This window comes from Ciconia boyciana, chromosome 11 (assembly GCF_034638445.1).
Source record: "Ciconia boyciana chromosome 11, ASM3463844v1, whole genome shotgun sequence".
NCBI lineage: Eukaryota > Metazoa > Chordata > Aves > Ciconiiformes > Ciconiidae > Ciconia > Ciconia boyciana.
The window spans coordinates 15559456-15575489 of record NC_132944.1 but is presented as its reverse complement, the minus strand read 5'-3'; the positions used below and the strand labels follow the sequence as shown (position 1 = coordinate 15575489).

General features: G+C 49.6%; 1 protein-coding gene across 4 annotated transcripts in view; it reads right to left on the bottom strand.

Moving 5' to 3' along the window:
- LRIG1 (leucine rich repeats and immunoglobulin like domains 1) overlaps positions 1-7139 on the bottom strand; it is a 93301-nt gene extending 86162 nt beyond the window's left edge. For all 4 annotated transcript variants that reach the window (XM_072875751.1, XM_072875752.1, XM_072875753.1 and 1 more), the window contains exon 1: positions 6563-7139. In XM_072875751.1, coding sequence (XP_072731852.1) covers positions 6563-6738 — 176 coding nt within the window. In that variant the 5' untranslated portion in view covers positions 6739-7139. The remainder of the gene's footprint in view (positions 1-6562) is intronic.
- Between the last annotated feature and the right edge of the window lie 8895 nt (positions 7140-16034).

The following is a 16034-nucleotide window of genomic DNA, read 5'->3' as shown; positions in this document are numbered from 1 at the left end:
CCAGGCTTGCATGAAACCACAACCCAGACCAAGGGGCTATGTTTATTCACTGTTACTCACCAAAGCCACACTCTATGCTAAATCACTGCCCTCGCTCTGAACGAGGTGCTAATTCCCGCCCAGCCCTCGTCCCCCAGAGCTGATGAACCTGGAGCCTGGATTTTCTGCAGATGGCTCTTCCCAGCAGCATTAGCCTAAATTATCTCTACTCCATTCACCCACATGACCCCATCTAGCTCCACATTGCAAAACAAGGGAGTCACACTTGGTAATTAGGTTAGCAGCACAAAATGATAATGTTAAAAGCTGATGAGCTGAGCTAACTCAATCGGGAGGTGTCTCACAGGGCAGCCAACAAGATCAATTAAAAGCTCTGCAGCCCTAATTGAGAGTTTCTGGGTGCGGTTCAGGGACAATACACAAGTTCTCATCAGAGCTGGCTACCAAGAAATGAGAGCTATCAGCCAGTTTTGAAGCCACTCTGACTTCAAGACAAAACTTTAACCCCTCTTCAAGAGATCAAAGCAACCAGAAACCAGAGGCAGGCATTGCTTGGGCATGGCTAGGGCCTCCTGGCACTCAGACATTCTTAGCTGCCCTGCAGAGCTCGTGGGAGCTGCACATACATTGATGAACCCAGGTGTATGCACACACATCTCCAGCACCTGGGGAAGTGCCTCCACATGAAGCCACCTTGAACCCTTCCAGCACGCTCTGCTAAAGCTGCGCACTGGGGAGCATCCTTCCAGCACTCTGGGACTTCCCTGCACCAGGTGGGGCTCACACAGACTAAAGCCCCATCTCAGCAAAGTGCTTCTGCATCTACCTAAACCCCTGTCAGAGACAAGACTCCAGCACCAACTTAACTTTAAGCAGGGAAGTGAAATCTCACCCATGCTCAAGGAAGCATTTAAGTACTTGAAGTGCTTTGTTGAAGTGTCTGGGCTCCCAAACATATTGGTTTACCACCTCTAGCCTCTTGATGCCAGCAAGCAAAAGGGGCAGGCAATCAACCTCACATTTGCCCCCCATCCCTTAAACTCCAAGCAGGAGCTCCTGCAAGGCTCAGCCACCCCCAAGCCTCACATCCACAGAACTGCAGAGCGCTTTGCACAAGCAAAGAAAAAAATATTAAGCTCTATCTAACACATAATAATGGTTGATTTTCCTAGAGAACAATTGATGGTGTGTTCATTTTTTCAGCTGCCTACTGAGATGCTCATTCCCCTGCCCTGGGAATTTTCCCTCCGCGGCTCCTCCTCCCCCAGCTCCCAGACCATCCATTCTCCCCTTTTCAAACTGCACCCATTGTAAATGGCACTGAATATTAACACAGCCCATTGAGCACTTGCCTCTTTTGTATGGGACCCCTGCGTTTCAAATTGCAGTCACTGCGGAGAGGAAAAGCCCCGAAGTGATTAAATGCCATGAAGTTTCTCAAAAGGAGAGAGGAATATGCAGAGGAGGCTGAGGGGGTCCTAGAGCCTTTCACTTGAAGCCAGGGGCTTCTGCAAGAGCCAGAAAGGCTTCTTGGTGAGGATATTTTATCTTATTCAGACTTCATTATGAATCTCACATGCACTTCTAATCCTAGTCTGATTGAGATAATTTTTGCACCAGCTGTGGCTCAGTCAGGGATTAAGATGAGAAGATCAGACAGCAGTTGCAAAGGGCTTGCTGTTAACTGCTGTTCTCCAGTAAGCACCAATAAATATCGCGGCATGCTGAGGGCGGTCAGTGAATCCACCGACACATGTTCACAGGAAGGGTGGATTTATTTGCAAGTGCATGTATTTATTTGTGCATAAACAGCAGGCCCAGAGAGGCACTGCTTTGCAAGGAGAGGCTTTGCTGTTACCCTACCGGGACCAAGCTCCAGAGCAGCAACTGCAAGCCTGCAGGCTGTAGAGCCATCCCGCAGCCCCGGGGCTGGAGACCTTCCCCGAGCAAGGCCACTGCTGAGGATGCTCCAGGACGCACAAAACCCAAGCATGTTCATTACAAACTGAGCAGGATTTCTTTCACAAGCACCACCAGCTCCCAGCACTGTCCCGCTCGAGCAGGAAGCCTTCCCCTAGCCCACCTCCCAGGAGGGAGCCACTGGCTTTGCAGAATTTCTTCGGGTTTCCACTCCCTTTCCCCAGGAGGAGGGAGGGGGACCAGCCACCTGCACCGATCCGCATCCCCCTCTCCCAAGCCCCGCAGCCCCCTGGGCAGCTGGCACACAGTAAGGGCTCCGCAGCTGCATGGGGCCAGGCGCCACAAGCCCAGGGTGACGATTACTTAATCTTTGTTCCATTATTTCAGCAGGGCTGGAAGTGGGACATGCAGGGGAGGAACTGCCAGCAGCACTCCCCCCTCCCGGCACCGTCAGCAGGAGAGTCCCCCCCAGCGCCTTCTCTTACAGCATCTGCAGAGGAGCACGAGTTAGTCCAGAGCCCGAGAGCAACCCACGTCCATCTCCAGAGAGCACCATGCACGCAGGCAAGTTTTCCGCAGAGCCCCACTCTGCTCTACCAAGCAAGCAAAGAAGCTAACATTGAGAGCAGAGCAACAAGACCTGGCACATTAAAACCCCAGTTTAGCAAGAAATTTAATTTAATAGATAATTTTGAGCACAAACATTGTTTCATTGCCTTCAATGACTTGTGAGCACAGCAAGAGTCTGCTCCTGACTCCTAGTTCAAATGCTCTTCCAGGCCCTAAAACCACCGACAGGCACCACAGGATTTTCAAAAGCATCCAGACGCTTCGCCCAGCTCTCTCCAGAGAGCAACAGCATCCTGCAGACAGCCAGCATGCACACAGCTGGTGCCTCAGGGCAACTTATCCATATAGCCAAACCCCAGAGGCTCCCTGGAAACCGAGAGCAGCTCTTAGTCCAGCTCTCCTGGGCACTGTCAGGGACTCTGCCTTGTTCCCAGACATGCCAAGCACACACCAATCCAAAGGCAGAAGGGTCTGTACACGGATGCCCAGTATCCCCAAAACTTCCCCTGGTCATTTGGGTCAAAAAAACCCACACAACACATTTGTTTAAAATAAAGACTTTCATTCCTCCAGACCATACCAGCAATGAATTAGCTATCCAACTGCACTTCCACAGCTCCAAAGCCTTCTCACCATAAGAATTTGTACCCAAAATACTATAACTAAAAAGGGAGAAAAAAACCCTCTCTCATACATGATGCCTAGAAGAAATCTTTCCTCTACCAATCCTCAAAAATTAAGATGCACGGAGAGACAGAAACAGAGGATGCAGGGGATGTGCCATGTCACTAACACTGCTGGAGCCCTGCACCTGGCTTTCCTGGGCATGAAGCATTTTGTACTTAAGCTTGGCCCTAAAGCTTATGCCATGTATTACACTCTAATGTAAAAATAAACTTCAGACTTAAACACTAGAAGACATGAAGCATCTCCAGCAGCTTTCAAGTGAGACACTGCAAAGGAGTCCTGCACAGCAACTGCTCAGCAGAGTTTGATTTTCCCTGGCATCCCCCATGGACCAGGGACTTTTCACAGCTGCAAAGCTCGCAGCGGCTGGGTGCTGCAGCTCCTGTGAGGACAGCATGGGTCATGCCGGAGTGCTGCAACGAGCCCTACGCAGAGCTGCTCAGCCAGCAAGTCCTGCACACTTACATAACTGGCATGCAGTATTGAGCTGCCTGTTGCTTTTAAGAAAAACAACATCTGTGCCACGCTGCATTAACTGTGAGCAACTGCAGTGCACCAGCCCTTCTGCGTATCAGTTATGCCTTCTGAAAGCTAGAGAGAAAAATTACAACTCCCAGCTCTACTGCCAACAGAGAAATAACAATAGTTTCAAAAGATCCCAATGCTTTTCCTCAGTACTGATAGTCCTGTTGACAAAATACGCGGCACAATTAAGTCTGTTCCAGAACCCTCCCCAGTGTGCCGAGCCACATTTCCAACCCTGCAAACAAAAACTTTATCTCCAACACACTGAAAACCGACTCCAAGCACCGCTTCAGCTTTGCGGCACTCATTAGGAATAAAAGAAACTACTAAGGAGGGATTTTTTCAATTGCACTTAAAACCAAGTTAAAGCACAGCCACCCCAGCCACTGAAAACAGGCTTTCTCTTGTCTCCTATTAGCAACGGAACACACCCAAGGTTATCACGCCGGGGAAGCAGACACCTTCGGTGGGAGATGCAACGTGCGCAGAAGTGATGGGAGATGAGGGATGCACAGCTCCGACATCGTCCGTCTCGCCCTGGGTTACGGCCGGGGGACCCGCACCCCAGGCCGCACTCCTACCCCAGCCCGGGGCTGCTGCAAGCCTTCGCGTTTGCCTTCTGCTTCTTTAAAAGGGCATGTTGGAAAAAAACAAAAAACAACGGAGATAGTTGCACAGAGATAACTTTTCTCCAGCACATGGTGCTTTTATAGAGGACATTAAACAAGTAAAAAATTAGTTCACGATTCTCTGCACCAGAAATTAGCATTTATGATCCTACCAGGCATGAAAAACATGCTTCAGCTTTGTGTCCCTAAACTGAAATAAGCGATTTAAGTGGTTTTTAGTGATTATAAACAATATTACTTTAAAAACAAAGTGTCTTAAATGTCTCCTTTTTATATGAGTTATGGAGAAGGAAAAACATCCCTTAATTTTGCATTGTCAGATATGAAAGCCATTACAAATTTCCACTTTAGCTAATTCTTTGGTTAGTTTAGAATTTACAAAATGACAAACCATATTTTATGCAGTTCAAAGATCAACAGCCCACAGGTCCATAGCAGCAGATTTATACATGCTATTACTTCACCAATAAAATTTAAACTGAACTCAAGACACTCAAAAATCTGTTCCATATGAAAAAGACACTCCTGGGTATTAGCACTCCCAAAAAAACACAACAGTAAATTTGTTCAGACTGGGCTATTAATGTATTTCTCCACATGAACAAAGATACGCTGTCCTATTTTAAGAGGCACATGGGGATGCTAGAATTATGCTGAGAAGACTAAAAACTTGCTGTGAAAGGTGCCCAGGACTGAAGGAAGGCTCCTTCAGAGCACACAGCAACAGGTGAGCGGGATGAGTCAGGGGTTTAACGCAGAGGCCACACGTTCTTCTCGGTACGACACCAGATAATTTCATGTAAAACAAGGCATTTCTACAGCCAAAAGTGCATAATACCAGGAGAACCTGACAAACCTCCAATAAGTCTTCTTAATAAGGAGCTGGATGATCTCCAGCAACACTTCAGTGACCGTTCTCTCTCCTGGCAGAGCTGAGGAGTATCTATTACAACCAGGGGTTTTATAGATTCAATAATCTATAAATCTGTTCCAACAGCCAAAAGGCCTGGCAACAGAGGAGCTAAGGCACTTCTCCCTCTCCCTTCTAGATCCTCATTTCCCAAGGTTAGCTAATAGTTGAGGACACTTATTTTCACAAGTTTATGAGCACAGAGACTCTCAGTCCTCCTGCACTGTCACTGTCAAATGAATTGAGCTGTCAAAGGCAAGCACACTTCCCCCCCTAGATCTCCCGTGCTTCATGTGTCTGATATTTCAGATCTTACCAGGTCGGAGCAGCAGCAGCGCTCCACGGTTACACAACCGGAGCAGACCTGCTGCACTTTACGGGAAATGGAAATCACACCCTCCTGCACTTGGGCATGTACCTGAACACTTTAAAACACCCTTCTAGGGAAAAAAACTGCCACGGCACTGTACTAACCACCAGCTCAGCTGCCGTCCAGGACATACGATACACTGCAGGTTAATAACTCTTATAGACGGACAAAAACCGAGGGAACGGCAGCCAGCCACGCAGCTTTTATTGGAAACCACCACCTGGTTTTTCTTGAAACACCCCAACAGCACCGCAAAAGCCCGCAACTCCGTTTCGGCCCACGCTCGCTGCCTCGGCGGCTTTCGCACCTTAGAGCTGGCAGCTCCAAAGGCCAAAGGGGAGAGCGCGGCCCCAGCGCTGGGGTCCGTATTTGGGCACGGGGGTGCAGGGTGCGATGCCGGGCACGGCGCGGGGCCGGGGCGCGCCCCGCTTTGGAGCGCCAGGCCGGGCGTGGGATGGATGGATGTCCTAATAAGGATTCGGGAGCCCGAGCTGGCCGTTATCTCCAGCAGATCCCATCACTGGGGACCAAACCCACCCCCGGCTCTTCTTCCTCCAAGGCACCCGTACAGAGGAGGAGGAGAGCCAGCCCAGCGAGGGACCGCGCGGAGAGGGAGCCCCGAGCTCCTCTCGCCCGGGACCAGCATCGCACCCGCCGCCTCCTCATCGCCTCCATCCCCGCCTCGGGTGGGAGCCAGAGGAGACACGGGATCACCAGAGAAGTTTCACACCGCGCAGCTCAGCGCCTACAAAGCGGCAGAGGCCACCTTGTTTTAAAGAACTAAAACTGAGCTTCGCGGGTTTTGTTTTGTTTTAGGAGCCCCCCGGTGCGCCCAGCTACCGGCGCCCGGCCCCGGCGGAGCGGTGCTGCCCAAAGCCCCGCTTGCCCCCAGCCCTCTCCCCCGCTGCGCGCCCCCTCCCCAGCGCGGCGCAGCCCCCGCCCGGTACTCACACGTGCCGCGGCCAGCGGGGCAGGTCCCGGGGCACGGCGGGCAGCGCCAGCCCGCCGCAGCTCAGCAGCTCCCCGCCGCAGGCGCAGCCGGCGGGGCAACCGGCGGCGGCCGAGCCCAGCAGCCCCAGCAGCAGCAGCGCCGCCGCCCCGCCGCCCGCCCGTGACGGCACCGCCATTTTGTATCCGGCACCGGAGAAGGTCCGAGGCGGGAGGAGGCTGCAGGAGCGGCCCCGGCGCGGAGCGCAGCGGTAACGCCGCGGGGCTCCGCGAGCGCTCAGCGCCGCTCCACCGCCCGCAGCATCGCCTCGGCCGCCGGCGGCGCGGCGCGGCCCCGCGGGGCGCTCACGGCACCGGCATCCACCCGCCGGCGGGCGGGCACCGCCGGGCGGGTCGGGTCCGCGTCCCCGCCGCGGGAAGCGCCTCCTCCCCCTTCACGCCGCACGGCTCGCCCGGCGGCCGCTGGAGCTCCCCCTCCTCGGTACGCTCCCACGGGGCTGAGAGCCGCTGCGACCGCCGCGCCGCTGCTCCGCCGCCGGCCCGGCCCAGCCCGGCCCCGCCGCTCCCCGCCCGGCCCGAGCGCCGCTCGCCGCGGACCCACGTTGGCGACACCGCAACATGTAGCCGCGCCGCCCCCCGCGCCCCCGCCCATTGGCTGGCGGGCGTCCTCCGGCGGGCCCGCGCGCGCCGCCATTGGCCGGGAGGCCCCCCCGGCGCGGCGCCGCGGCGCCCCATTGATGCCGACGGCCCGTCAATCAGGGGCGCCGGGGCCCGCCCCCCTTTCCCACTCCAGGTGTGAACGCGGGCGGCCGCCGCCCCCCCGCGCTGCCCGTCTTAAAGGGCCCGCGCCCGCCGCCTGCTCCTCCGCGCTCCCCGCTCCGCCGCGAGGAAAGCGATTTAAAAACCTCCCTCCCGTGGCTGTGGACAATCTGCGGCAAGACCAGGGCATGGGGACTCCCCCACACCCCGATGTGCCCTTCCCCGGACGCCACGAAGCGGACGAGGGGCCACGCTCCCGAGGCACACGCGTGTCCTGCCACGAGCCAGTCCCAGGAGTGGATTATTTATTCACGCGTGTTTCAGACAAAACCTAAGCGGCTGTTCCGCTTCCCAAATGTACCCCTGTTTTTAAAAGCCCAGCACGCACCAGATGTAAGGGAGCACACAGTCCAAAACGGGTGGAAGCATGACTCATTAGATACCTGCATCAAGATCGTTACAGGAAAAATTAATCTTAGAGCATCGATACACTCTAAAGACCGAATTTAGAGGCTGCTCCTGAGCTTAGTGGAGAGCATCCAACTGGCTTTGGTCAGGTTTGAATGTGGCCTGCACAGCATTTAGGGGAGGAAGCTCTTGGTAGGCTCAGTGCACCCATGGCAAGTGGGAATGCGGTTTAACCCGCCGCATCAGCCCAGCCTTGCACCAGGAGCGACGTGGGGAGAAGGAGATGCAATATTTTAGGGAAGGAATCACACATCGCAGCCCAATCCTGTTTCCAGTACCTTCGATTAGATTTCCATCCTTCTGCTGCAGATTATTGCCCAGCGCAGGGACAGAGCCGTATTTCCTTTTTGTAACAGGACAGGGCATTGCATCGCAGGATGCTTTAATCACACTGCTCATCTTCCGAGAGTTGCATATCTCTTCATATAAAATAGCATGCACGAGGGCAATTGCATTCAGGTTTGTTCAGAGCGGTACCCAAGCTGTACAAACATGCCACCTCCTGAAAGGCGGCAGACCTGGATTGGTGGCATCTAGCGAATAGATCGGGTCCGCTGAATTAGAAACCAGGTGCAATGTCAAATTTGCTGGTAAGCCCAACTGAACAAGTCGGGTTTGGCCCACAGGTTCCTCGCGGGCTGCAAAAGCCCTGTGTCAAAGCCTGAAATGGCTCTTCCCCACACGGGACTCAGAGTTTTGGCAGCCCCCTGAGTCTCGTGAGGAGCATGAAGTCATGTCTGCTCTCCATACCCATGCGTGGGAACCTGCAGCATGGAGAGGCGTCACACTGAAGCATCATCATCAGACAGAAGAGGAACGGAGATGGCAAGCCAGCCTTTCAGAGTGACAAAGAGTTGGGGCTTTTTACGGCTGAGCTTCAGTATTCCTGCCTGTGGTCCCAAAACTGGGCAAAGACCTTGTGAGGCCTTTCTCCTCTACCACAGCATTGGTGATCATGACGATGAAATGCTACTTTTCATTTGATGTGAGAGAAGGTGTGAGAGGAGACAAATTTTTGGAAGATACCACTCTGGATGAGGATTTTCTCTTCTCCTGCCTATTCTCCTTCTTTTCTTCTAGGTTTCTTACAGATTCGGCCATGGAGCAATTAATTTCATCTGACATAACCCACAGGGATCTTCTAGGCTACGTAGCCAGCTGTCTGCCACAGACAGCAATTAAGTCATCCGCTGGACCCGAGAGCAACGTGGAGAGGACCGTACCGCAGCCTCCGTGCCTCCTGGCTACTTCAGCTTCTGGGATCAGTATATGCAACGTGCACTGGTGAAAAGAGTCTGGAAATCCTGAGAGAGGAAGATTTAGCTTTGAAAGACCTGGTGTGACATGTAGAAACTGGATTTATTGATGAGGGCAAGATCTTGCTCCAGGTTGAAGGGTTTATGATTTCAGCATCCCCACCTGAAAGCTCAACCATACACTGCAAGAAGCAGCGTTTGCTATTACTGGCGTAGCATTTCCCTTTTCTTCCCTATTCACTCTTGACAGTCCACCTGCGCAGCAACCGTTTGGCCTTTGGGACAGCTTTGAACGTATCAGATTGCAGAGATTAACAATAAACGGAAAACTCAATCTCTGCAAAAGCTTCTCCCCGCTCGGCACTGGGGCAACCTGGATTTTCAGGCATCCCGTCCCACCAAGTCACACACTCCTGGGGACAAAACACCCAGTGTGCCGAGCTCAGGTGATGCTCACTGGTGTCGGTGCCCTCGGCAGCGTGGCCGGGACCCTGCTCTCCCCCAGGCGCGCACAGCCTTGTGCTGGGTCTCCCCAGACAAGCACAGCTTTCAGCACAGACACTGCAGATACTGTGTGGGCCAGCCCTAAATTTTTCCAGGAAGAATCAATAGGCATTATTTATAGACAGCAGCTTTCACTAGGTAAAATTTTGGGTTTAGGCTTTTGTTACACCGGAGGGGGCATTAAAAAAAAAAATAAAATCACATTATTGTGGCTTGGGGTCTTATTTCAGCCTTCAAGAACTGGAAAAAACAGGAGAAAGGCTTAAGTTTAGTCCTGTCATTTATTTGAAAGCTGTTTGCAAACCAAGAGCAAGAGCTCCTGTCCCTGGGGAGGGAACCTGAGGGAGGAAGGGTAGATGTATTACAGAAGATAGAGCAGTCTCATACAAATATATAGCTGATTAAAAAAGATGTCTTTAGTTCTTCAATGTGGGAAACCCAAAGTTTAAGGAGTGGATTTCTCTTGCCCAGTGTGGAAGGCATCATGAAAATAAATAATGTTTGGTTCTTTTAGTGTTTTCAAATTTGACACCCAAGCTTTTTACTTACTTTTCATAATTAATTTTAATATTTTTTAAATTATTCTTGCAATCCCTGACCTCAACCCCTGCTGATTTAACCTCACCCATTCCATGCAGGACTCTCACCTCGCACCGTGCGACTGCTGTCGCAATGCCCATCCCAAAGCCCCTCCGCTGTTCCCCTGCCCCGTGACAAGGACGAGAGGCCAGCCGTGGGGCTTCCCACAGACAGAAAGATCCGAAAGCCTTAGGTAACCTTTTAAAGATATCTCTTTAAAGATATCTTAGGTAACCTCTTAAAAAGATATCTGAAAGAAGCTGTCCTGGAAACCGGTCCGAATCGCCTCGCATTTGCACAGGATGACTGTGCACTGAAAATAATTCAGCAAAGGCAGTTGGTAGGAAAGGAGACTATTCTCACAGTCGTGCTCTCCGTTCTACCCGAGTCCATGCCTTTGCTAGAGAGGAGCCTGTGTACTGCATGGAGGATGTTTCTTCCTCAAAGCTCATTAAATCTAATTAAATAGCTTACAAAAGTATTTATGAAAACAAATTTTAAAACGGCAAAGGCATGCCAACAAGGAAGATATTTCTAATTCTGCTGGTGTCTTTTTGTGGATTTGGAGTCGGTTCAGAAGTGCACACTTGGAAGGTAATTGCTGACAGCATGCAGAATCCATCAAGCTATAATTAACACTCTACTATTATTCTAATTGCCTCACTCAAGCTTCTGTGTTTTTTAATTGTAGAGCAATTTGCCAATAGAGAATTTAATTGCAATACATATTTTATACATTTTGGGACAAAGTACCATTATTTCCACTTCAGCAAAACTGTTCCTCAGTTTTTAATAGCTTGCTTTATTCTTTTCTAGGATTTTTTTTTTTGCCCGATAAAGGAATTTGATTGCAACCTCTTGTGAAATTAGTAATGATATAACATACAGGAGTGCCTGGAGGCTTCAGTTTGGATCATGACTCTATAAAGCTAGGAACTGTACATACATGTAGCAAGACACAGCCCTGAGGAGCTTGAAATCTAAACAGAGAAGACAAACTGAGGTGAGAACAGAAGTATTATCCCTATTTTACAGCTGGGGAACCGGAGCCCCAGATGACTCACCTTAGGCGACCCTGCACACCTGGGGTGCACCCAGGAACTCACACGAGCCCTGAACGCAGGGCACTCTTCGTCTTTAACATGAACTTATTTTCTGTCTCCTGGGTCCTGCAAAAGAATATCTCTGTGATATGATTTGCAAGCTAGACCTTCTAAATAACTTAAAACCATCTAGGATCTACAGTCACTTTTCATTAATGCCTTGGCTTTCAGAGTGAGACCCAGCGTTGACCAGGAGCCCTGGTGAGGCTGCAGAGTACCCCAGCAGAGGTGACACGCTGGATGGAGGACGATAGCAATGCTGTCAGGCTTCATGAGGGATGTGTTTGACTTCTGGAGCACGCTGAAGGTTGGAGGCAGTGAAATAGAAAAGGATGGACCTTAGCTCATGTTGACCATCCTTGCATTTGACAATTTTCCTTCACTCCAGCTTGGTGTGGCTATCTGCAGGGTCACAAATCTCTCTGTAACAATGTTTACCTTCTTCTAATAATGCTCATGATGGCTTTCTACCCAACACTGGTGGTGCTGAGATTTGCAAAATGTCTGATACCCATGGCTACAATCCCTTATATTGTCACCCTGGTGCATCGATATGTCAATCAATATTATGGTGACAAATGCTTAAAAAGGTTACAGGAGGCGTGTTGTGGGGACAGTGTACAAGATCACAGTGATTATTCAGCACAACAACAGTCACATTTATACATAGCTAACAGTGGTCTTTGGTATGAGCTGCTCATGGCAAGCTGCATGGTTTGACTTGGGGCATCCAGGTTACAAGATGTGGTTTCTCTGGTATGACCAGATCAACCAAAGCATCTGCATTCCAGAGGTTCATTAGTTGATCTGGTTACACCAGATCCGCAAGGACAATTTTATGGCGTTTTGCCACCCAAAGCTGGTGTCTGTCTCTCCTAGATCCCAACCCTGCTCCTCTGAGCTCATTTTGTTGGAACAACCTGCGAGATGTATGACGTGATCCAAAAGTGCCTAGCAGCAATGACTAACGATAACATCACTTCTCACTGCTATAATGGGTGAAGCCGATTCAGCTTAGCAGGAGGCAGCATATGACTGTGAGAATTAAAGGACGAGATGATCAAGTCAAGCTTCAGTATAAGGTCACTAACAGTGCTGACATAAAAGTTTAGCTTGGGCTCAAACTCCGAAGAGTTTGCCTTGCAATGACACAGAAGCCTTTTCTTCTCTTAAAATGGGAGACTGGTGCTTGAACTCTGTTCCTCCAGGAACATAAAGTCTTTGATCAAGACCAGATCATGCCTCGTTAATGTGAAAGTTCACTCGAGTAGCTGCTGTCATTTCATTTTTCACAGGCAATGAGTTAAATTGCTTTCCCAGCCCGGGACTGGCACAGGCAGTTAGCAAAAGATGGTGCAAATAGCTAGATCCAATTAACTAAATCCATGTTCTGTCACAACATTGCCACCTCTGATCCTTTTTTTTCCCTCCCAAAGGACTTGTTTTAAAACTTTTCTATAAACGTATGTGTATTTATCTCATCTTTTTAAAAGTAGGCTATCAGAAAGGCGTGACAGCAATTTACTGTCGAGACAGAAGGGGGAGAGAAAGCAGACTGTTAGCACTAGAATATTGCCTGCCATTTGGATGGGCAAAATGCGTAAGAGTAAGGGATTGGATGTAAACCTGTGGTACTCGAACCTGGAGCTTACACTCAATTGCTTAAAAGCATGTTTTTGTAGACAAGGCCATGGACTAACTCCAAGAGCAGGAAGAAAGCTGGTAGACCTGAAGTCTGAACACCATCTGTCTGCTTGGATCACACATTTCAGCACGACATTACTCTCCCCTAATTGTGCTTGAGATCCAAACTCCCGAAGTTTCCCCAAGCCTGGGGAGATATTTGGCCCTGTGCACGAGCTGGCAGGTATCAGGGTTTGCTCTTCGGATCTGCACTTGGACTCAGATCTGTGCCGAGCCTCCGACAGCAAGAGCAGAGCTGGAGACACAGCTATTCCCGACACTGACTAGCACTAATAATGTTTATGCTATGAAGAGCGCTATTAACTGGCATAATGACTATAATTATATGGTGTAACTTCTTTTCGTTGTTTTCACCTCTAGGCTGAGATGGAAGCGTGAAGTTCTTGCAGCCCCAGAGGAATGTGTTAGATGAAATCATGCAAGTGGAGCAAAGAAGCTGGAATCCAGCTACAGCTAAAATAAGAGCCACCTGCCCCTACTCAGAGAATAATAGATTATTTAGAAATATCAGAGGAGGAGGAGTTTAACTTCTCTCTCAGATAGGGATGCTTTAAATTGAGACTATTTCTTCACTCTGGACACTAGAAAGTGCAAGAAACTTCAGGTGCATCTGAAAAATAGTAAATGCTTTATTTTACTGCAAACCCTTGGCTCAATTTAAGTGGAAAAATGAGCCACCAGCTTGCTTAATAAAAGTAACCATCTCCAAAGCATTTCCAGAGTAAAGCTTGTATTTCCTTGCTGATGGGCATCGACTTCCAGTGACTGTCACAGCAAACAAAGGTACCTCACACCCCCTGCAAAACAACCCAGACCTCTCTGTGGGCTCAGAAGGTTGATAAGGAAAAAGCCAAACAGAGTAAGCGCAGAATGCCCTCACAAAAAGCAGTCAAGCTGAGTATTTAATAGCTTACTGTCAAGACTTTCTACTACAGATGAAGGGCACCATCAGCAAGGGTGGTCTCTGCCTGGCAGTATTTTCAAGGCAAGTTTAGCTGAAAGTTGCACAAGTTACGGCTGTTCTCAAAGGTCCAGATCCCATATAACAATTAAAGGAAGATGATTGCAGAATGACCACAGTAGCCAGACTTTGGAAGGATCTGGCAAGCAAGCACTGCCTTGCAGGTCAGAACTAGTTTTTTCCCAACTGTTGTACTTGATCTTTATCCATACTGGAAATGGGGCAAGATACCTTGTGACAACTTTTATTGGTACTCAGTTACTGCCTCTGTGATTACCATGAGCTATTAGTACCAAACTGCCTCTTGTTGCTTCATCTGGCTGCAAGATATTAGGATTTGTCTGCTGCTTCATCATACTTTGATCCCTTGTTTAGAAGAGAAATCCATTTTCTTGCTTGAGTGCCTTGTTCTTGGCTAGGGACTGAACTGCAAGCTGATATTTCTGTTTGGCCCTTAAAGCCAACTATTAACCACACTTCTTGTCCTGCTGGTACCACCCAGGAGTGCATCAATAGTGCAATACAAATGACACAGTGTCATTATATGAAGAATAAAATATGTGGCAGGGCCCTGCTGTGGCTTAGAGGCTCTGAGAAGAATCTCTCAAAATATCTTAGACATCTGCCATGTGTAAAATCTCATGATTGTTCTTCAAATTCTTCTGTGGATACATCAGCCTCTCCTCTGCTTCTCTCCCCATCTCCTTCTGCTAATGCATGTGCTTCTTACCAGCAGTGTGTAACACAAGGGTTGTTTTCCTCCAGTTATTCTATTTATTCAATACCTGAGGTAATTATCCTCCATTTCAAGGCATCCTAAATCACTTCCATAGTGCACAGTTGGGATAACATGAAGGATTATGACTTCATGTGGGAATAAGGAAGAGTAGATGAAGACATAATAGACACAGATCCTGTCTTATGCCAATGCCATAACTAATTAGAAACGGGGGAAACAAGTAGATGGGAACTGTCTCAAACTTCTCTCAGAGTTTGCCATGGCACATGAATGAGTCTGGAGCATCATCATGCCAGCATTACAGTAGTTGGACAACTTTGTCCACAGATGCAGTGGTGGATGTTTGGGATTTGTATAGTCTCTGTGTGTCTCCAGTGACACCCATTTCTCACATGCCTTCTTCATCTCCCCGCAAGATGTGAGCGACCATGGGAAGCTGCAGGGATGCATAATGACTGTTTCTGTTATATCCCAGGAGGATTATGTTCCTTTTGCCTTTGAGATGAGGTTTCCATCAACTTGGCAGTAAGGCACGCTGTAATGTAAGAGCTCATGCAGAAGTAATGAGGTTGAATCCGTTACCAACTTGTGATCTGGAGGCAGCACTTTGTAAAGAGGCACAAGATGCCTCATGCACCCTGCCACCCAACTTAAAAAAAACCCCAAACACCCCCCCCTCCTCCCCAAACCAACAAAACCCCCTCCCTGGTATGATGTAATTTGTCTCTTGGATTAAAGGAAACTACATAGAGCTTTTAGCCTCACAACTGTGCTGCTCCAGAGAGGAGCTAAGTTCAACCAGGATTTCCTTTTTGCTCTTTAGCTTCCATATTTTTCTCTAAGAGGGCTAAATGAAGTCCTCTTCCATCCCACTTGGCCAGAGCCTCTTTGTTCTAGTTACCCTGGGCTATAGCATAATCTATTGTGTTTTGGAAGATCCGTAACCAGGCACCTTGAAGATAAGGCCATATTAACCAGCTACCTCTGCCTGCTCACCTAGCTAGGGCAACACGCAACGTCATCTACTCCCAGGGCACAGAGTGGGTTCCTGTTGAGGACAGTTTAAAGAACAGGCAATGTCCCACAGAAACCCCAAATGAGAAGGTGGAAGAAGAAAAGAAAAAATACTACTCTTGCTGCCTGCTTACCTCACTCTCTAGAAGAGGTTTTTGCAGCCACTGAATCCAGCTGGCAGCGATGCAGTAAATAGCCACATCCCCCGTGCACAGGCTCACTGCTCGCTGACACGAGCGAGCACAGGCTTACTGAGAGGAGGAAGGGGAACTGAGCTCCTTCCCTTCCACTCCATCAGCACCATCTGATGATACACAAGGCCTTGGCTGTGCAACCCCTCCCTTTGAACCAGGGCTGTCTGCATGCAGTAGAGGTACAGGCTGCTCTC